General features: G+C 38.9%; 2 protein-coding genes across 2 annotated transcripts in view; one reads left to right on the forward strand and one right to left on the reverse strand.

The window, feature by feature from the left end:
* DUSP11 (dual specificity phosphatase 11) lies at positions 1-14,939 on the reverse strand. Its single transcript, XM_068978776.1, has 9 exons — positions 14,764-14,939; positions 13,156-13,231; positions 11,831-11,962; positions 8,255-8,378; positions 5,607-5,667; positions 3,480-3,526; positions 3,128-3,203; positions 2,724-2,906; positions 1-450 (listed from the first exon to the last, which is right to left on the reverse strand). Exons 1-9 carry the CDS (start codon positions 14,862-14,864, stop codon positions 255-257), a joined length of 996 nt encoding a protein of 331 aa, XP_068834877.1. The 5' UTR covers positions 14,865-14,939; the 3' UTR covers positions 1-254.
* Positions 14,877-23,094, forward strand: part of C1H2orf78 (chromosome 1 C2orf78 homolog) — a 14,777-nt gene continuing 6,559 nt past the window's right edge. Inside the window, exons 1-2 of the mRNA XM_068967249.1 lie at positions 14,877-15,003; positions 22,648-22,779. Of these exons, the coding sequence (XP_068823350.1) occupies positions 14,877-15,003; positions 22,648-22,779 (259 nt within the window). The remainder of the gene's footprint in view (positions 15,004-22,647; positions 22,780-23,094) is intronic.

Consider the following 23,094-nt stretch of genomic DNA (forward strand, 5'->3'; position numbering starts at 1 on the left):
CCTTTATCAGTTCTAAAATATTATCTTCTTTTAAAAAAAATTTGAGAGTGGAATGACAGATCATTTCCTTCACTGTTGTAAATACTGCAAATTTGTCAGCAGTAGTAAGTATCAATATAATTTTTCCTTAAGCTTGAACATGTAAGGGAGCAATAAAATAGATTATAAACCTCATTTGACCTGATCTTACAAAAAGTCACTTGCTGATTTGAGTCCTGCTCTGTCTCCAGACAGATTTCCAGGGTAGGCGTGTGTCACTTGGTCCATCTATAATAGGCTGAATAGGGTACTCTGTAGTAACTGCCAGGAGAAAACCTTCTGTTCGGGCCTCCTTGACTGGCATTTGGCTTTACATTCCAACAGTATCTCCTCTGGAAATAGTCCTCTCCAGGGGGACCAGGAGGAGGGACATGGCATCTCTGGTAAATGTTCCGATTCTGTGAAAATTTTCTTAAAATTAAAGTAATAAAACATTATTAGTTTTAATAACTATATATAACAAGCTTTATAAAATTATACATAGACACTCTGGTTCTACTATTTTCAACCTGTGTGATTTTAGCAGATAAAACTGCTTAACCTTTGGCTCTCTCAGGGCTTTATAAAATATAGTATTATTAAAAACCCTCCATCTTCATGACTGTTTTGAAGGTAAATTAAAACACCGTATTTCTATTACCCACCACAACGACTCAGCACACTGTAGGTCCCCAGAAGTCTTTACCAGCTTTCCCTGTAGAGGTAAATGCTCATACTATTCTAATCAGATATATTCTCTCCAAGTGTGGCAGGGTTGACATGAAACAGAATGAGCTATTTATGTTTGAAAACAGAAACCTGCTTTCACCGTATAAGTCAATACATATATAAATTAATTACAAAATGTAGAAATTCTAACCATGGCACATGCAGCAAACTTGGAAAATTAAAATTTAATTGTCCCAGAATTAACACTGGTAAATCTAATATAATCATATAAAAGAAAAGTTGGAGATCTGAGAAAAGTAAACACCCCACAACCCCTCAACCCCAATTAATCTAATTAAACTGGTTAATATTTTCTTTTGGTCTTTTCCTCTTGCATCTTTTTTTCACTATTGAATCATAACCTATTATTTTCACTTATTATAAGTGAGCTCTCACTTTTAATGCCTTTATAAAATATCACAGTATGGATACATCATTTACTTAGCTATTCTTAACTGTCAGAAATGCAAGCTGCTGTCAATTTTTCCACTACTGGAAATGATGGCGGGATTAACATTTCAGAACATATATGACTCTATCCTAAGCACTTAGTTTAGAGTGTGATGCACAGTAGGAACTCAGAGAAATGTGTTGAATGATTAAATGCATATATATTTCTCCATATTTTGAAGTTTTTCTGTAGTTTCAAGGTTAGCAGGTATGAGCATTTTTATGGCTATTACAGTTATGTTTCAAAAGGGCTATACCTATTTTCAGAGTCCCTGGCAACACAAGCAATAATCTTTGAAATGTTTACATCTTCTAAAAATGTCAACATCTTTTGAAAGTGGAAAGTTCACAATGTGCTAAATTAACTTATGTAATAATCAATAACAATCCCAAGGTATGTATTATTAAAGTTTTATTTATAATATTATTAAAATTTCCATCCAACAGATAAGAGAACAGGAATTTAGAGATTTTACTGAGATCATACAGAGAGTGAACAGCAGAGGTAGGCTGCAAACTCAGGCTCAGCCTGACAATCACCACCCTGGACTACCTTGTCAAAAACTGTTGCCAAATTAATAGGTGAAGAAGAATACTGTGCTATTTTAATTGTCCTGAGGTTTTCCTGTTTCTCAAGTAAAAAAAATGTGCGTGATTTATGCTTCAATTCCTCTGCAGATTTCTCTACTGGCATTGTACTATTTTCCGTATAATTTGCATTTATTATGCTGTGCTAAGTCAGTTCAGTAGTGTCTGACTCTTTGCACCTATGAACCATAGCCCCAGGCTCCTCTGTCCATGGGATTCTCCAGGCAAGAATACTGGAGTGGGTTGCTGTGCGCTCCTCCAGGGGATCTTCCCAAGCCAGAGATCAAACTCAAGCCTTTTATGTCTCCTGCACAGCAGGCGGATTCTTTACCCCTAGTGCCACGTGGGAAGCCCTAATTTTTGTTTACTCTTAAAGAAAACAATCTTCCTTATTCTGAAAACTGTACCACTATTAATGGAGCCCAAGAATGCAAGGAGACTTCCCAGATGGCACAGTGCTAAAGAATCCATATGCTAATATGGTAGACGTGTGTTCGATCTCTGGGTCAGGAAGATCCTCTGGAGGAGGAAATGGGAACCCACTCCAATATTCTTGCCTGGAGAATCCCATGACAGAGGAGCCTGGCGGGCTACAGTCCATGGGGTCACAAAGAGTGGGACATGACTGAGCGACTAACACACACAGACAAATATGCAAGATCATTTTTGGCATGCACATCAAATTATTGCCTTAAACTAAGTTTAAGGATCAATGAAAACTTTTAAGACCTTATCCTAACTGCCTCTGAAAAATCACCTATTCCCCATCCTATACTTGATTTTCCAGCCCTAAATGCAAAATATGGAGAAAACAACTCCTCCTTGGTTGACACTGACCAGCAAGAAAATACAAGTTCTTCATATTATCATACTGTGTTTGCACCAATTTATAATATTAGCTTCTATTTCAATTCTGGACAAAAGGAAAGCAGAGATACCTTTCTGACTGCTGTAAATCTTGAGTCCAGGTATGGAAATGCCGAGGTTCTGGGTAACCTTGGGTCTGATGCATGTTATAGTTAGGTCTTCGGTTAACAGACTTAGCAGCTGTGAAAACTGGCTCCATCACACGTGTTGAATCTTCAAAACCTCTTGTTCTAGATACACCGGAATCCCAATTCCTCAAACAGAATGTTTCCACAAAATATTATTGGTGTCCAAATTTGGTATCAGTTCAGTGACTATATTTTGGCCCATGAAAAAAACAATCCCACCTGACCCCCACACGTTTAGGCTTCCTACAGCAAGTTAATGAGCTACAAGAAGAATGGATATGTGCAATTTACATGATACAAAAATAGATCTTTCTAACCACAAATATCAGGTATAAAATGCAACTTACTTTCTGATGGGACCGTTCCGAAGGTCTTCAATGTAGTTTTGCCTTTCTAAGCAATGTCCACGGCATCTATTGAATACTGAGGAGAAGATGAACTGTTAGAAATAAGTGTACAAAAAGCAAATCATTCCCAGAGAAAGGAGATCAAAGAGGAAGTCCACTTACTAATTTTTCAGGTTGTCATAGCTCATTATTTCCAGATACATCCCTTTATAAACTTTTGCTAAAAGGTTATCTTATGTCAGAACAAATGAATCACAAACTTTTCTCTTTTACCGAAATTTGAGAAATTTACCTACATTTCTACTTTCAAATTTTTTAAAAAAGGGAAAACAGTGACAGCTCTCATACTTACATTCAATTGCATCATCTGGCCTCATGCCTTCTACATCAATCAAATACCTAACAGACAACAAAATTCAAGTCATTTGTAAATAAAAAGGAAAAAAAAATCATTTTTGCCAAAAAAAAAAAAGGTCCAATTTCACTTTACAAATATACATATAAAAGTCCTAAGAAACTATCAGCACATCTAATCAGTAATTATTAAAAAATGACATACGAAAAGGCTTTATTCCAAGGATGCAACGATGACCTAGCTTTAGAAAATCTATTAATTATTTACTTACACTAATACAACAATTAATAAATGAAGGAGAATAAAATACAGGATCAAACTGGCAAATATTAAAAAGGTATCTAAGATACAACAGTCAGTTTTGATCAGAATGCTTTGCACACTAACAACAGGAGACTTAGTATGACAGAGTACTCACCAGGAACCAACAAGTAACAGACAAATTAGGAAAAGTATTAACATCATATCTTAAAAAAACACTATTAACCAACTGTAGGAACCAGAAACTTATGAATCGCCATCACTGACAGTTATTTCTTCCTCACCTTCATCCTCAACCTACCACCAAGGCCTAAACAATGATGTTGCCTAAATATCTCTAGAATATGTTCACATCTTTCCACCAAAATGACCAACAAATCCTGGTCCAAGCCACCATTATGCCCAGTTTCTACTAACGTCTCCTAATTTGTTTCCTTGCTCTTTATCCCTGCAGTGTAATGCCCACTCAGTAGCCAAATGAGAGGCTGAAAATACAAACTTAATTACACTCACCTTCAACAAAAACAGTTCAATGATTTTCTAATACTCCTAACGTCTAAAACCTTAAACACAAACCTGCATGACTGAGCTCCTACCCACACTTCCAGCTCCATTTTAATGACACGCTTCCCCCACACCCCTGCCTTCCTGGCCAGTTCCTCCAACAGAGCACATGCTTTTCTCTTACAGGGTCTTTCTTATCTCTTATCCATAGAAATCTCTTCCCAATGTCTCTATCTGGTTAACACCTACTTCTCCATCACGTATCAGCTCAAACATCCCTAAAGAAACTTTCTCAAAGGAGAAATATTGTTATGAAGGTTGGGACTTTTATGGGCTGGAGACGGGCTGGAAGTTGAGTCCTTTGCCAACAGCCAATGATTTAATCAATCATGCCTATGTAATAATAACCTCAATAAAAGCCCAAAAGTGTGTGGGGGGGGGGGAAGAAACTTCTAATCTCCATGATGAGGTCAAATCCTCCCTAAAATATGTTCTTATGGTACCATGCCCCTTTCCTTGGCATTTGTCAGAGTTGTAACTGCACGTGCAGAGTGTAATTCTTGAATCTCTATTCCCTCTCTGGCCTGTCAGAATTCACAAAGGGTAGGTAAAGTCTCTCTGCTCACACAATTTCCCAAGGCTTTTTGCTAGTACCCAGCACAGTGCTTAAAAACAACAGATGCTCAATATTTTAAATATTTTCTGAATGAACAAACAAAAATTGGTACAGTCATAAAAAGTGTAAGGGCATAAACTCTTTAATTCAGAAGTCTCATTCTGAGTTATCTGAGACAAAGCGTATATAGTCAAAGACATTCACAGAGGAATGTTCATTACTTCAATGTTTTATAATATCAAAAACTTCTGACTTTCTCTTCATCAGTAAGCAAAGGAACGACGCAGTCTTTAAAAAAGAACAAAGTCTCCAAATATTTTCATAGGAAGATGTCAACCATATATTAAATTATAAACCAGAACATCTAAATATTATACCATGAAATCACATGTAGAGTCAGTCCTCTGTATCCACGGGTTTCATTCCTGTGGATATGGAGGGCTGACTATCCTACACCAGTTTACACAGGGGACCTGAGCATCTGAGGATTTTGGTATCCATGGGATAGCCTGAAACCCATCCCCTGCAGATATCAAGGGACGATTATATGTGCCTCTATTTGTGCTTTTTAAGTTAAAAAAAAACGTGCTAAATTATTACTGGTGGTATTCTCATAAGTCGAGGGCAAGAGTGCCTCTACTTCATATATTTCTTTAACTGACTTCATTTTCTGCATTCAGCTTACATTACTATTGTAAACAAAAAATTTAAACATGGTCTGCCTCTTGGGGTTGGCAACTCACCTGCAAATGAGGTAGCCAGTCCTGTTTAAACCATGGGTACAGTGGACACCAATAAGTCTGTCTACAAAACAGAGAATACGGAATTAAATAAATGGAGTAGCTACCTAAAGATAGGTTATACAACTTTCTGAAGAGTAGCATTTATTGGTTACCACAATACCACCACTATCCTAAAATGGAAAAACTCTTAAGAAAAATATGTTTTAGCAGGAAGATACTATAAAGAATATAGTCAAAATTCATTGCCTCGGGGAAATTTTGCATAGCCTCCAATCATATGCAATAGTATGGACTGGAGCATGCCCATCATGAACTGATTTGACTACAGAAAAAGGGAGTGGGGAAAAAACAAAACGAAACAGACTACCAAAAGAATGAAATCTGTTTTTGGGTGAAACAAATGGAAAGCCTTCACTATTAATGCTCAATAGTATTTATGAAAAGAACAAACGGCTTCTTGGCTTCCCAAAGTGCTTTTGTTCCTACTCTCATTCGCTGCTCCACACACACCATGGGTCTATATGCCTGTGGCGTTCTCGGGAACATAGCACTGTTCTTATATCACAATGAAAAAGTAAGGCTTGAGATGGTAAGCCGGAGCTGCACCGCAGGCAAACAGAACAAAGACTAGAATCGAGTCTCAGATTTTTCCAACTATGCCACAGTATCTCTTAGTTTAGCACTTAAAAAAAAAAAAAATATATATATATATATATATATGAGAAAGTAAATAGAAAACAACACATTTGATTGCTGCAAAAGGCGTGTTTGTGACTAGGCGGTGTGTGGCATTCATCATCTCTGGCCTGGATTACTACTGCCCAACTTCTAACCCCTTCTATTTCAACTGACCTGCCACATGGAAGATGTTATCTTCTAAAATATAAACCTGGCTGAATTGCTGTTAATTAAAAGTTTTCATTTAGCACAGAATAAAGCCCACATTTTTAGCAAAGAATTTAGAACTCTTTATAAACAAGTATCAATCTGTCTCTCCAACTGAATTATAAATTCAAACTATCAATCTGTTTCTCCAACGGAATTATAAGTTCAAACTTTGACCTGTGTCATCCACCTCCCTCCTGTCCCCTGCCAGCCTCTCTGCTCCCATTTTCTACTTCTCTGACTTCATTCACGCCCCCCTGTTCAGCCACACTGGCCTTACTAGTCCTTAAACCTGCCAAGCATAGCTGTGCCTCAAGGAATCTGCACCTACTAGTCCTTCTGCTTTAGAACACTCCCTCCCACCTCTTCCCCTCAGGTATCCAATGGCTTGGTCCTTGCTTCCTTTAAGGCTCTGATCAACTGACCTCTTAATAGAGAGGGCCTCCCTGGTCACCTTCCACACTCCCTCACTTCTTTATCTTATTTTCTTATTTTCCAGAGCACTTACCGCCCACTGCCTGACACTCCATATGTTTCTTACTTCTCTCTCCCCCAACTAGACTGTAAAGTGCATAAGGGCAAGAACTCTTCTGTTCCTACTTGCTAGAACAGTGCCTTCAACTCAGATGGTTATACGTTATTTTTGTTGAAAATGAACGTATGCATCCTCTGTCCTTCCCTACTACCTCTAGTCACACCAGAGGCTGCCCCTCACTGCACAAGTTCAAGTCCTGTGCCTTTTGTACCTGTTCCCAATACCTGGTCTGTCCTTTCCTCATTCTGGCAAGATCCTCTTCCCCCAAGCCCAGCTCAGATGCTGTCTCCTCAGCTTCTTCTGTGGCACCTGATTCTTTTTATTTTTGTTTATTTGTTTTTGGTCTCACCACGCAGCATGTGGGATCTTAGTTTCTGGACCAGGGATCGAACCTGCGACCCCTGCACGGGAAGCATGGAGTCTTAACCACTGATGGCTGGGGAAGTCCCTGCACTTGGTTCTTTTATTATAATTAACTCACTGTCTTATAGTTACTACATGCTTATCTTCCTAGATAACCATAAATCTCTACTAGTCTGCTAGTCTAGACTGTAAAGACTGCTAGTCACCTCTGTTTCCCCATGCCCTAACAACAAACTGAATAGGCTCCCAGTGTTTACTAAGCCAATTTATTTTCTGAGTCTCTACCAATTTGAGGGAACAGAGAGTGTAGCCTCTCCCTCTTTATCAGTGAGCCTGGCATCTGTGGGAGGGATTTATAGCAGAGGAAACCACAAGGGTTCATAAGCAAGATCCAGACGTCAGAGAGCATGGTGAAGTTAGCCCATTGCTGGCAGAGACCCACACAGGGGTCGCATGCTGTCGTGTGGGTCAGTGGCATTCCAAAGACAAGAGATTACTCAGTCTTAAAACATGGCAAACACCATGTTCCCTTTGATACCTTTCAACCAATAAACAGGACAAAAGAACATTTTTATTATATATTTCCCATTCAAAGTTTTTAAAAAGAGGTACGTAAGCTAGTTCAGTTTGTACTTCTCACAACAATCACCTTCCAAACTAAATTGACCCCCCACCAAAAAAACCCCCAAAACTAAATTGCTTGAGACCATAAAAAGGAAAAATGCCTCTGTTAGCACCACCTTAATGTTATCAAACAAAGAGGCCTAATGTCAGAACTATTAAAAATATTAAAATTCTCCAACCCCACTTGAAATGCATACCAAAATTCAGGTAAAGAGAAAAAAACAAAAAACAAAACACTCACCGTTATCTTTATTTTCTTTCAAAAACCCATTAACAGCAGTTTTGAATTTTAAAATAGTGTCATCATCAGGAACCTGATGTCCGACTGTATAAATTTTTAAATAAGGAATATTTTCTGGTAATTCCTAGAAGGCAAAACCATGGAACGGATATTATTTCATTTGTAGGGAAAGAACAAAAGATTAATTAGAGAAAGCAAAATATAAACAAAGACATTATATTAATCTAAGTATGTCAGTCACTCTGATAAGGGACTTTTTTTTCCCAAAGCTGTTTTAACCAGGAAGTACCACATGATTCTCGTTAAACTACAGAAAGGACAGTTACTAGGGATGCAAAAGCTAATCAATATGAATGAAGGCGCATATAACTCAAAGCGATAAATAGTTCTACCTAGTATCTTACATTTCAAGAGCATAAAGCAGCTGTGATTGATTGAAGTAGAATAGTACAGTAGAGTCAAAGAACTTCGAAGTGGAAAACAGAGCAAATTTCATGCACTGTTGAGAACTGGTATTCTTGGGGTGGGAGAAAGTAGATTATCAATAAAAGACAGAATAGGCTAAGTGAAAATTCTGTAGTTCGGAACTTATATGGAAAGTAGCAGTATGAACCTATGATATGCATGTGAGCGTGCTACGTCGCTTCAGTCGTGTCTGACTCTTTGTGACCCCATGCACTGTACCTGCCGGGCTCCTCTGTCTGTGGGATTCTCCAGGCAAGAATACTGGTGTGGGCTGCCACGCCCTCCTCCCCCAGATCTTCCCGACCCAGGGATTGAACCCTCATCTCTTATGTCTCCTGCATCAGCAGGGGGGTTCTTTACCACTAACACCACCTGGAAAGCCTTCAACCGTGATATATTTCGTATTAAAAACAAACAAACACATTTCCTATCTCGAACCACTGAAAAAGCCTAGGAACAACTGATGCCATGTCAAAAGGATGCAAGTCACTGAGAAGCTCCACTGGCCAAAGACAGGCCCTCAGTTAGAACAACTGTAACAGAGTCCACCGTTCTTGTTTAGTTACTAAGTCGTGTCCGACTCTTTGTGACCCCATGGACTGCAGCCTGCCAGGCTCCTCCGTCCTTGGGATTTCCCAGGAAAGAATACTAGAGTGGGTTGCCATTTCCTTCTCCAGGGGATGTTCCCAACTCAGGGATTTAACCTGAATCTCCTGCATTGGCAGGTGGATTCTTTACCACTTAGCCACCAGGGAAGCCCAACGCAGTCCACAGTGATACAAATAAATAAAGTTGGTCACCACTGGAGGATATTTGTCAATCAACTCATTATTTTGAACACTTTTAAGTAAAAGGAGAAAATCATGCCTCTATAGCTGGGCAACCAAATAGCTTATGCAGGGAATCTTCTCCTGATAGAAATACATCCAGTTAATAAATGAAAAAGGAACTACAGAATTAACCATTTTTTGAAGCTCCAGCTGAGTTAATGGATGTAGAAATCAATCATCAGTGACTGTTAATATCATAAAAAGAGACAACCATATGTCTCCACCGAAGGCCTATATCCATCATCACTTATGATGATCAACACCTGTTCATTCTCATCTATGAAACTGCTTTACCAAAAGAAAACATTCAAGTTTCATTCAGATCAAGCCTCTAGGTCCAACTACCAATTTACAGGAAATAAAAGGACTGAAGAATATGTTTAACAACACATTAACAAATGAGATCATCAAAATCTAGATGGGACAATTAAACCAGTTTCTTTAAAAGATAAAATTCAAGAGGAAAAAAAAAAGAGACATGGAAGAAGAACCTACAAAAAAATAAATAAAGATAAAATTAGAGACCTAACAATAAGACCACACCAAGTAACATGTGGACCATATTTGGATCCAATTCAGAATTCTTAAAAACAGCTTTTTATGACATTTAGGAGACAACTGCAAATTTCAGCACTGATTGGATATTTAATAATATTAAAGGATGATACTAAGGAATAAAAGTCCTAAATTTTAAATATATATATAACAAAAAATATTTATGTGTAATTAAATGTTATCTAGGATCTGCTACACAATGAAATAGAGTGAAACTGGCAGAGGTATAAATGAAGCATGATAGACATCAGTTGATAAATATTATAGTGAGATGATTTCATGGACTTCTCAACATACAAAGAACACTCAGTATTTTGTATACTTCTGTATATGTTTAAATTTGCAATAGTTGTTTATGACACTGTAGGAAACAGTTTGACAGTTTCTCAAAGGTTAAACACAGAACTAACATATAATCCAACAACTCTGCTCCGACCTACACGGCACATCCAAAAGAACGGAGAGCTACAATTTGAACAAATATATGTACACCAGTGTTCACAGCAGCATGCTTCACAATAGCTACAATGTGGAAACAAGCCAAGTGTCAATCAACAGAAGAGTAACAAAATATGGTATATACACACAATAGGATTTATGAAGTCTTAAAAAGGAATGGCATTTTGTCCCATGCTATAACAATGATAAACCTTGAAAATATTATGCTTTGTGAAACAGGCCAGATATAGGACAGATCTTGTAGATGCCACTTACACAAGGTACGGCGAAGAGGCAAATTCATAGAGACAGAAAGCAGAATAGAGGTTCCTAAGGGCTGGTGGGAGGGAAAATGGGGTTGGTAGTGTTTAAAGATTACAGTTTCTGTTGAGGATGATGAAAACATTTTGAGTGTAGACACTGGTGATGGCTACATGACACTGTGACTGTATTTAATGCCACTGAATTGTATACTTATAAATGGTTAAAATAAATATTATTTATGTATATTTAACCACAATAAAAAAAGAGGAACAACTAAGTTCAAATTTCAGCTCTTCCTTTTCTGAATCTGTTTCATTTCTGTAAAACTAGTAAGTGTAATTGTCTATCCTCTGAGCCAAGTGCAGAGGAACCGCAGCAGAAGATATTAGTACTACCACCACTTCAACAGCAAAGGACTGTTATGAAGATTAATTAAGACAATGGATATGAAAGAACTTTTTAAATGGCAAAATGCTATACAAGTATTAACAAACATTAGGTGTTACTGTTTCCCAAGGCCATGGAACAGATCAGAAGAAGAATAATTCTTTTGCACTGATGTGTCCTACAAGGGCCAAGAGAATATACAGGTTTCTGTATTATATCAAAAGATATTAGGAAAAGAAAGCATAAAACTTAAGAGAACAATTGCCTTTTACTGTGATACTTAAACAAATAAAGACATAATGGATATACGTTCTTTCCTTTCAGGCTTACTATTCTTACTAACAGTTTACTTCATTTTCAAACTATACAACAGGGAAGCTTATAGAATTCTTAAGCAGATCCAGAGCTTATTGCCAAATGGTATAATTCAATTCATGTCTTCAATCTCATTTTCTTAATCTCATTGCAGAGAGAAATCAGAAATGTGTACTTAAAGAAACCACCAACTTTCCTTTTTGAACTATTACTCATGAAAGAAGGCCAGGATTCACCTTAGTATAAGATGATAAATATCAAATTACTAAAAATTATTACAGTTCCAGAAAAAAGGTCCATTTAAAGTGCAAGTTCCATTTACCTCTGGCTTATAATAGCGGCGAGTATATGTTAAGTCAATAATCAGTCCAAGTTCTTCATTCTGTTCTTGGATTTTGTTAAAAAGATCCAAGGGGGAAAAACATTCTTCTGGGGCAAGATGCTTCTCAAAACTCTGTCAGAGAGAATGAAATTTAAAAAAAAACATGTGCTTAAAATCCATTCTTATATTATTCATTTACTCAAGCCCTGTGATGCTAACATGAGATTCAAAGCAAAGTTTCCTCCTCTGGAATTTACAAGCTATATTACAATCCTTTCTTCCAGAGAGATTAGAGGGAACCATTTCTATATATTTATTTCTGTTTTGTTTCTTTCATGCTGGTCTCCTAACCAGACTGGAAACTCCCAGAAGGCAGGGACCACATCAGTTTTGCCTACCACTGTACTGCCAACTCCAAGCAGAGTGCCTATAAATAGACACATATAAATAAATACTTCTTGAATACATATATGAAGGATGGCTTTCATTGCTTGTATGCACTTGGCTTATTTACCTACTCTTTCCTATTGATCTGTTTGGTTATTCAAGTCCCAGCAACACATTTTCTTTGAAATATATTACTAGCCTAGTTTTATAGCAGTTTTAGATTCAGAGCAAAACTGAGCAGCAAGTACACAGTTCCCATTTATACCGTCTGTCCTTCATCCCATACAGCCTTCTCCATGATCAACATTCCATACTAGTGTGCTTCATTTCTTAGAATTCATGGACCAAAACTGAGACACATCATTACCAAAGTCCACAGTCTTTTGCATTCACGGTGCAAGTAACTATTTTTTTTATTTCTGGTACAGTCTTGCCCAAATATATACATACTGAGATATATGTCGTTGTTGTTGTTGTCGAGTTGGTTAAGTCATGTCTGACTCTTTTGCAACCCAATGGACTGTAGCCTGCCAGGCTCCTCTGCCCATGGGATTTCCAAGGTAAGAATACTGAAGTGGGTTGCCATTTCTTTCTCTGGGGGATCTTTCCAACCCAGGGATCAAACTTGTGTCTCTTGCTTGGCAGGCAAATTCTTTACCACTGAGCCCCCACGGAAGTCCCAAGGTACATATTACTTTATTATAGATTACTTTATTTACTCTTTACTTATAGTTAAAGCATTACGTTGATTTTTCCCTATGAAATTAGGTTGTATTTATCTACGAATTCATTTTAGGATAGTAAAGGGGGTAGTGAAAAGTATAAAAAGGAAAAAAGAGAAGTATAAAAAAGGAAAATGGAGTACAACAGGGTTGAGAACTAGGGTTCTATCTGGTGAATATAGATTTTGAAAAAATACTGTATCAACTTTTGCATACCTTTTTCAAAGGAACTTTGAAAGCAATGAAACGAGTCCCAGGCATCCTCTGTCCAACTGGGAGGTAGTCTTTCCACCTATCAACACATTTTTTGTTAGGCAAATTTTATATTAGTCTGTCTCCCAGCACAGGATGAATGCACCTTCAAAATGGAAATGAAAGTCCTCTACAGTAGATTCCTCTTCTTTCAGCTTTGCATTTTATTCAAATCCACCTAGTAATAACCTTTACTTCCCCTAGTTCCAGTTTTTCGCTCGTGAACGCAGATAAAAAGTAACAAAACAGTGCAAAGGTCTTAACAAAGTATATCTAACACCAGAGATGGCCAGAACTTCTGACTCCCTAATTAAAACGGCCTGCTGTTGAATATTAAGGTATCATTAATACAAGCAGGTTGACTGAAATAGTTTAAACACAATACTTTCACTTCCCAGTTTATTCTAAGTCCTCACGTAATTGATGCCATCAAATTCAGTTCAGTTCAGTTCAGTCACTCAGTCGTGTCCGACTCTTTGCGACCCCATGAATCGCAGCACGCCAGGCCTCCCTGTCCATCACTAACTCCCGGAGTTCACTCAGACTTAGGGAACTTCAAATCCGTATTTTAAAAGAAAACTTGATATTAAAGGGATTGTGAAGGTCACAAAATGCTAGGAATCACAGTGAAAAGTAATATTTGAACTGATTTCTGTAAGATGAGTTGGAACTAAGGTTAACTCAGTGTATCTGAAGCACAGAAAGTGAGCACAAAAGTTCAGTATTAGGATGAAGAAGACGTGACAGATTCAAAAGTAATTCAGGAGATAAAATGGAGTTGATTTAATAGGATATGCAGTGGAAGAAACGAAAGCCTCAGGGAATAAATGGGTTTACTGTATATATGAGTAAAGTCTCAAAATTAATTGAATGTATAGAGATAGATCTCTCAAATGACACCAGTTCTGAAGCAAGACTACGCTCTTTACGATTCCCGGAGACAACACAAATAACGCACAACTGTTTCTTTGGAAAATTCGGCGGTATTGTTTTGTTTTTTTTTCCCCCACTGAAACTCAGTTCCTGTATTTTCTGTGCCAAAAACAACACAGCTTCAGGAACTGGAAGTGAAAACTGTAAGTGCTAGTCACTTAGTTGTGTCCGACTCTGCGACTATTCTCCACGCAAAAATACAGGAGTGGGTTGTCATCCCCTTCTCCAAGGGTATCTTCTCAGAGATCGAACTCGGGACTCCTGCATTGCAGGCGGATTCTTTAACCCGTCTGAGTCACCAGGGAAGACCTGAGGAATTGAAGGGGAGTCTATTTTGGTAATTACGCTGTGTCCCCAACACCGACAGTCTCACCTTAAAAAAGCAGTCCTTTGGCATTTTACCTGAAAAGCAATGACCAGAGCCTCGCTTTTGAAACAATGGGGAGAAATCAGAACATCACACACCGTCCCTTTCTGCTACTCTGAACGCAGCCGTGAGAGGGTCAATGCCGACTAGCACAAGCGGACGGTCCAAGCCGGCCGGGGTATACACGACAGACGGAGAGCACAAGAGATGAAGACCAGGCCCAGGGGCTCTGAGCTGAAAGGGCAACTCCCAAGGACCAAGGCGTGTATTACCTTTCGGGGATGTGGTTTCCGCCCTTCTTCTTGGCTGACGAATGTCCAGAAAAGACGCGATCCTGGTCCCAGTGACCACCGGCATGATGCCACTGGCTCATGTGACCCCCAAGATGCCGCGCACGCAACGCCAAGAGGGCAAAAGCTGCCAGACCAGAGACCCGGGTGCCGGCACGAACCCAAACCGGAAACGCCTAAGAAGCAACCCACGCAGCGCCAGGATTTCCTTCTATTGCGCATGCGCCACCGCCTGCCTAGATGACGTCATCACGACGGCTGACTGAGAGACTTGATCCGTAAACAGGACTCTGGCTGCAATGGCCTCCTTACCCAGAGGCAGGTTGCACAGGTCCATGGTTTCGTGTGTGCACCCTTCAGAATTCCAATAGTGCGGGACATGGAGAGTTTTCCCACTCTCCCAGTGCTTTGTGTGGCGCTTTCAGCTATTTTCCAAGTGCTTACATTCACACTTGTGTATACGTATTTGTGCCTAATGGCTCAGATAAGCCCATGATACCACTTTAATGGCAGACAGCGAAAAGGAACTAAAGAGCCTCTTGATGAGGGTGAAAGAGGAGAGTGAAAAAGCTTGCTTAACAGTCGCATCACTTCATGGCAAATAGAAGGGAAAGGTGAAAGCAGTGACAGATTTCTTCTTGGGCTCTGAAATCACTGCACGTGGTGACCGCAGCCATGAAATTAGAAGAGGATTGCTTCTCGGCAAGAAAGCTGTGACAAACCTAGACAGTGTAATAAAAAACAAAGGCAACGCCTTGCTGACGAAGGTCCATATAGTCAAGGCTATGGTCTTTCCAGTAGTCAGGTATGGATGTGAGTGCTGGACCATGAAGGAGGCAGAGCACCAAAGAATTTATGTTTTCGAGCTGTGGTGCTGGAGAAGATTCTTGAGAGTCTCTTGGACAGCTAGGTGATCAAACCAGTCAATCTTAAAGAAAATCAACCCTGACTGCTCATTGGAAGGACTGGTGCCGAAACTGAAGCTTCAATACTTTGGGCACCCAATGCTACCAGCCAATTCATCGGAAAAGACCCTGATGCTGGAAAAGATTGAATGCAGTATACGGGAATGGAAGATAAAGGACCCCGGGATATTTGGAGCACCAGACATCTAAGTGTTTGACACTAACAAAATATAACAGTATCTGGCAAGGCCATGCAAGGGTTTGAGGGATTTCAGTATTTAATTAAATCCAAATGTGACAATAAGGTGAATTAAGAAGAGCCTCCGGTAGATGAACTGGATATGTTACACCGAGACATCTCAGTTAACCTAATGGGTTCAAAATGCAGGAAGTGAGTCTATGGGACAAGACAATACCCTAACTATAAAAATAAAGCTTTGTAGTATAGTCTGAAGTCAGGAAGGGTGATTCCTCTAGCTCCGTTCTGCTTAAGATTTCTTTGATTATTCAGCGTCTTTTGTGTTGCCACACAAATTGTGAAATTTTTTGTTCTAGTTTCGTGAAAAATGCCATTGGTAATTTGATAAGGGTTGCATTGAATCTGTAGATTGCTTTGGGAAATATAGTTTTTTCACAATATTGATTCTTCCAGTTCAGGAAAATAATAGATCTCTCCATCTGTTTATGTCATCTTTGATTTCTTTCATCAATATCTTATAGTTATCTGTATGCAACATTTTTGTCTCTTTAGGTAGGTCTATTCCTAGATATTTTATTATTTTTGTTGTAATGGTCAATGAGATTGACATCTTAATTTCTCTTCCTGATTTTTCAATGTTAGTGTATAGGAATGGAAGTAATATCTGTGCACTGATTTGTGTCCTGCAACTTTACAAAATTCACTGACTAGCTCTAGTTCTGATAGTATCTTTAGGACTTTCTATGTATAGTGTCATGTCATCTGCAAACAGTAAGAGTTTTAATTCTTTCCAATATGGGTTCCTTTTATTTTTTAATCTTCTCTGATGCCATGGCTAGGACTTCCAAAAGTATGCTGAATAATAGTGGTAAAAGCTACAGTCTTCAAGACAGTATGGTGAAAGTGAAAGTGAAGTCGCTCAGTCGTGTCCGATTCTTTGCAACCCCATGAACTGTAACCTACCAGGCTCCTCCGTCCATGCAATTTTCCAGGCAAGAAGACTGGAGTGGGTTGCCATTTCCTTCTCCAAGACAGTATGGTACTGACACAAAAACAGAAATATAGACCAGTGGAAAAAGACAGAAAGCCCAGAGGTAAACCCACACACCTATGGGCACATTATCTTTGACAAAGGAGGCACGAATATACAATGGAATAAAAGATAGTCTCTTCAATAAGTGCTGCTGGGAAAAGTGGAAAGCTACACGTAAAAAAGTGAAATTAGAACACTTTCTAATACCATACACAAAGATAAACTCAAAATGGATTAAACACCTAAATGTAAGACCAGAAACTATAAAACCCTTAGAGGAAAACATAAGTAGAATACTCTTTGACATAAATCACAGCAAGATCCTCTATGACCCACCTCCTAGAGTAATGGAAATAAAAACACAAATAAACAAATGGGACCTAATTAAACTTAAAAGTTTTTGCATAGCAAAGGAAACCATAAGCAAGATTAAAATACAAAGCTCAGAATGGGAGAAAATAATTGCAAATGAAACAACTGACAAAGGATTAATCTCCAAAATATACAAGCAGCTCAGGCAGCTCAATGTCAGAAAAACAAATAGCCCAATAAGAAATGGGCAGAAGATCGAAACATGCATGTCTCTAAAGAGGACATACAGATCACTAATAAACACATGAAAAATGCTCAACATTGCTCATTATTAGATAAGTGCAAATCAAAACTAAAATGAAGTATCACCTTATTACTGTCAGAATTGACATCACCAAAAAATCTACAAACAATAAATGCTGGAGAGGATGTTGAGAAAAAGAAACCCTTTGGCATTGCTGGTGGGGATGTAAGTTGATATAGCCACTGTGGAGAACAGTAAGGAGATTAAAAGAAAAAAAATAAATAAAACCATTATATGACCCAGAAATCCCACTACTGGGCATATACCTTGAGCAAACCACAATTCTAAAAGACACATGTACCCCAATGTTCTTAGCAGTACTATTTACAATAGCCAGTGCCGGGGTCCAGCCCCGGTGGATCCAGGGTGATCCGAAGGTGGGGGGACGGAGTCGGCGTCTTTGGAAAAATACATGTTTAATTACAGATATAGAGAGAGATTAGAAACAGATAGTGTAGTAGGAGATAGTGTAGAAAAGGAGGCTGAATAACTTGGATTACGTGGAATAGCATCCATGCTCCAGATGGGAATTCAGCCAGAAAAATGGGAGCAAGAAAGAACGACACGGGGGAATCAGTCTTTCCGGAAGATGATCCCATTTTCTTTATTTTTAGGTTTGCTTATATACCTTTTGTTACATATAGGGATGAATACAGAGTCACGCGGGGGTCAGCAGTCCTGACCTTTATCAAAATCAGGTGCTTCACATAAATGTATAAAAAAGGTACATCATCTTCTGGCCATGAGTGAGACCTGCTGACATTTTATGATCCTTTCTTTCTGATAACCAAAAAGCTTATTTCTTCCAAGGATGTTTATTCTTAAACCAGGCACCACCCTCCAAATAAAGTTACATTCCTATAGGGTGAGGGTGTAGTGAGTTACAATCAAGAAAGGAATTTATTTAACCCAAGGTTAACATGATTAATCTTAAAGGTTAATACTTATTTCTCCTATATGCTAGTTATATTCATTATAAGGGCAGGGAATATGGAAATTTAGCAGCAAACATCAGCCCAACAAATGAAAATTCTTTCACCAATGCTCCCCTTAAGATCTGTTTAGTCTTAAGATAGTGATAAAGTTACATTTTTACATAGCAAGGACACAGTGATTTGTAACCAAGTACAGTGATCTATTACAAAAGAGAAGATCCATTAACTCAAAAAGTCTAGTATTGCTAACATCAAAAACTACTATATTTCCTTTGCTATATTCCAAATACATTGATTTATATATTCCCAGGTGCCTAAGGATATGGAGGCCTGGCGGCAATCATTGACTCAACAAGAAGAAAAAGCCCTATGCTAATTAAGACTCTCAAAATACTCCAAAACTCTCTGTGCTGTTTATGGTTAAGAGGTAGTAAACAATCATGTGGCAGGAGTATGGATAATCCTGTCACACAAGCTAGTCTGTCAGCAGAGAGGTTTGACCTGAGACATCCTTGTTCCACCCAGAGCAGGGAATTAGCAGCAATTATTGACACAAGAAATGAAAAACCCTTCACCAATATAATTCCTAACCAACCCACTATACTAATAATTTCCAACTCCCCAAAAGAATTTGCCCTTAGTAAGTCTAAAACATCTCGTGCCTCTCAGGTTGGGAAGCTGTAAACAATCACATGTGGCCGGACGAACCTATACAGGCGGGCTAGATAACCTTCAGAGGAGTCCATAAGCTGAAACACTCTTGTCACGCCCAGGAATTTTTATTGACTTGGAGCTGCACGTTTACTCCTTCTCCAAGAAAAACGGTTATGGAGGAGAGCCCCCCATAAAGTCAGAGGTGTAGGTGAGAGCATAAAACAGACTCTGGTTTTGGGGTAGACGCTCGGGAACAGGGGGTTTCCTGAGGCTTGATCACGCCTTTGCGTATGCCAAGCCTCCTTCCTCATGACCTTTGCCATGGGCGGAGTTCCTCACGCTGGCCCCCGGCAAGCCAGGACATGGAAGCAACCTAGATGTTCATCAACAGATGAATGGGTAAAGAAACTGTGGTACATCTATACAATGAAATATTACTCAACCATAAAAAAGAATGAATTTGTCAGTTCTCATGAGGTGCATGAAGCTAGTGCCTATTATACAAGTGAAGTAAGTCAGAAGGAGAAAAATAACTATCATGTATTAACATATACATATGGAATCTAGAAAAACAGTACTGATGAACATCTTTGTAGGGTAATAATACAGGCTCAGATGTACAGAACAGACTTGTGGACACATTGGGTGAAGGAGAGGGTGGGGTGAATTAAGAGCATAGCATTGAAACATGTACATTACCAAAGGTGAAATAGATAGCCAGTGGGATTTGCTGTATGATGCAGGGAGCTTGACCCCATGCTGTGTGACAACCTAGAGTGGTGACATGGGATGGAAAGTGGAAGGGAGGTTCAAGAGGGAGGGGACATATGTATAGCTATGGCTGATCCATATTGATGAATGGCAGAAACCAACACAACATTGTAAAGCAATTATATTCCAATTAAAAATAAATAAATTAAAAAAAAAAAGACCTAAGGTCAGGGAAGGGTTGATGTTCCAAAGTGTTGAACTCTTTAATTTCTTCTTCCTACATGTAAGATTCTCTTAGAGGATAAAATGATGCTGAGATTGCAAGCTAAACTTAAATGACTGGAACTAGGGAAACCAAATAAGTTACTTAGGTTTGGTGGAATCAGGAAAAGCCCAACTCATAGTTTCCCTAAGTAGAATTGAATATTGGAACTGAACAATTTAATATGTAAACATTTTATTGCTACCAAAATTGGTCTTACTGCATTTCCCTCTATCATACCATCCACCCAAACCTGCAGTAGTCATGTGAAAGTGAAGTCGCTCAGTCATGTCCGACTCTTTGCGACCGCATGGACTGTAGCCTACCAGGCTCCTCTGTCCATGGGATTTTCCAGGCAGTAGTCATGAGTCCCTTGATATCCATGGGAATATAGAGAAAGAGAGACTTGTTTGGCTTGCAGGTATTTAGTATATATTGTTAGCCTCACATCACATACTAGAATCATGGAAATAGGCCATCTGAAGTATGAAGCTTAGGGGGAAAAACCTTGATATACACTTAAAAGCCTAAGCCACATCTGCACACCACACCGTTCACAATTTCTTGTCAGTTAAGTATCATCCCCCATATATTTCATAAAAGGGAAAACAAGCATATAGATTAACTATGTGTCTTCAGAGATCCCATCTATGAGAAACCTCGGTATTAGCAAAGTCCCCAGATAGATTGCTCTTTTGCACCCCTGAAAGCTTACTACCAAGGAAAATGAATAGAACCATAGATTCCCTCCTTCAAATCAGCTTACCCCACATATAAGTCATTAGCAACTCAGCCATAACTCACATTATGAAAATCACAAGAGTGGTTAGTGGGAAAAGCACTAACGGGGCGGGGGAGGGTGGGAAGCAGAAGCACTCCAGACCAAGTCAGGCTGACAGCAGATAGTGGCTCCTTCCACTTGGGTGCACAGTGCAACTCAACAAAATGCCTTTTTCACAGACGCTGTTTACAGCTTTTCCACAAAATCCATCAGGCCAAGTTAGTTTATGATGCTTCAAAATAAACATGCAGTATGCCTTATAACGCTGGATCCCTTAGAAAATATGACAAAAAAAGAACCATGTAGGCAAAAGCATTTAAAAACAGTCTGTATTCTATAAATACACCAGTGAATGATATAAATAAGGTAATATGACATAAAATGAAAAATACCTGTAAGATTATTCTTTCTAGTGTACGGAATTCGTGGCAGTTGCTGCACTATCTAGCTACATAAATATATCCGTATCTAAAATTGTTGGTTCTGTTAATACAAAGTGAGGCCAAAGTGTGTCCACTTGCTTCTCACAGAAATTGAAAAACCTACATGACTCTCTTTTAACCTGTGCCCTTTCACCTTACCAGCACCCCGCCCCCAGCCTATTTTCCACAAATGTCCTCTTCTATCTCTAATTCTCCTGTTCATTTTGTCTGGCCTCACATCCAAGCATGCAAGAGAGAATCCTAGAGGCTCAAGATTCTAGAGTGGCTGTTTGCCAAGGGGAGGAGGCTACAGCAACTGCCACCTTGGATATACTTATGTGGGAAGGAAAAGGGACAGTATCCAGAATGCCTCTCATATATAAAAGCGCTGGATGGCAGGATGCCTGTGTGGGCCAAGGAACCAGAGGTAGTAAATTATGGTCAAAAGAATTGCAACCAAAGGCTGCAAGAGAAAAGGTCTGCAACCAGCTGTGTGTCCTAGCTCTCTGGTATTTGCTTCCATTGGGCTGAGTCTATTTTGTAAAGCATCAAGCACTGAAAAGAAGACTCCGATGCTGGAAGTCGACAGGAAGTAACAAACAAGATGATAAGAATGCAAGATCAAGAGTTGTCCCAGAAACAAGGCCTCAAACAACAACAACAACAAAAATGGAGGGCAGAAGAGAAAAGCAAGTCTAACCTGGCCCAGCCCAAGAAAAGGAGGAGTCAAGGAGACGAAACTAAAAGAGAAGAGCCTTGGACCACATCATTCTCCACAAGGTGCACTCAACCAGCTTCGCCCTACTCTTCAACGAAGTTACGGAAAGAGCTTCTTAATCCCTTCCTTTGCTCCTTAAAAGCTACTGCAAGTTCACTAATGTAATAGACTGATAGGATTTCAGAACAACTATAATAGTTCAAACTGGATGTCTCTTTCCTTCTTCTCTAAGGTTATTAATTAACCAAGACATATGTAACTGTAAGTGCATAACATAAAATATAATGCTACGTAGAATATAAGTAACTATGTTAATTATATTAATGAGCATCTATAAGAAATGTTGCAATGATTTCCTTCATGGAAGAGCTTGAGGGAAGTAAATCTGTCTTGGAGGACTTCACCTCCCCGGAGCTCAAACATTTAGGTGTTTCCTATACCTTTTTTTCTGCATCCAATCCTGTCTTCTTATTGGTGATCTGACCTCCCTATTGGCTGTATCATACCTTTCAACTGCCCACTTTGTGACATCATTCTCCCACCAAATCTACTGCCACCTGGTAGAATCTTGGGGTTTCCATGGAGTTGTCTGTAAATAAATTTGGATCATCACAAGTGACCAGTGACCAGTGACCAGTGACCTTGTACTGGATACACTTGTACTGTACACTTGGCTGCAATCATCCCAGACTTCCTCTTATATCATCTCCTCCTCCCTTGTATCTGCAGTTAATTTTTCCTCTTCTTCTCTGATCATGTCAGGTATGGAAAGAAACTTTGTAAAGTTTTTCATTAGATTTTTTTTTTCTGCCTGTAAATTTAGTAGTAGATTCAAAATGAATAATGAAGGAAAGTATTGAACTAGAAATCTGGAGACCTAATTTCAGTTTTGACTTGGACATTTACTATCTCTGTGACTTTGGACACTTTGGACAAGTCACTGTCTCACAAGATCTGTTTTTTCCTCATCTAATGTTACATCCAGTGTTACATTAGGAGGCTACATTGGTCTATCTCTTTGGTTCTTTTCTTTTCAATATTGAATCTCAAAGGGGACCCATGTAGAACATGAAATCA

This window comes from Capricornis sumatraensis, chromosome 1, assembly GCF_032405125.1.
Source record: "Capricornis sumatraensis isolate serow.1 chromosome 1, serow.2, whole genome shotgun sequence".
In the NCBI taxonomy this organism is placed as follows: Eukaryota; Metazoa; Chordata; class Mammalia; order Artiodactyla; family Bovidae; genus Capricornis; species Capricornis sumatraensis.

Coding starts and splice junctions, on each gene's coding strand:
- DUSP11 (XM_068978776.1), bottom strand. CDS start 14,864: ATGAGCCAGTGGCATCATGCCGGTGGTCACTGGGACCAGGATCGCGTC. Junction 3,527..5,606: donor ACTGGCTACCTCATTTGCAG/GTGAGTTGCCAA, acceptor GTTGTCTGTTAG/GTATTTGATTGATGTAGAAG. Junction 3,204..3,479: donor GCCAGATGATGCAATTGAAT/GTAAGTATGAGA, acceptor TCTTCTCCTCAG/TATTCAATAGATGCCGTGGA.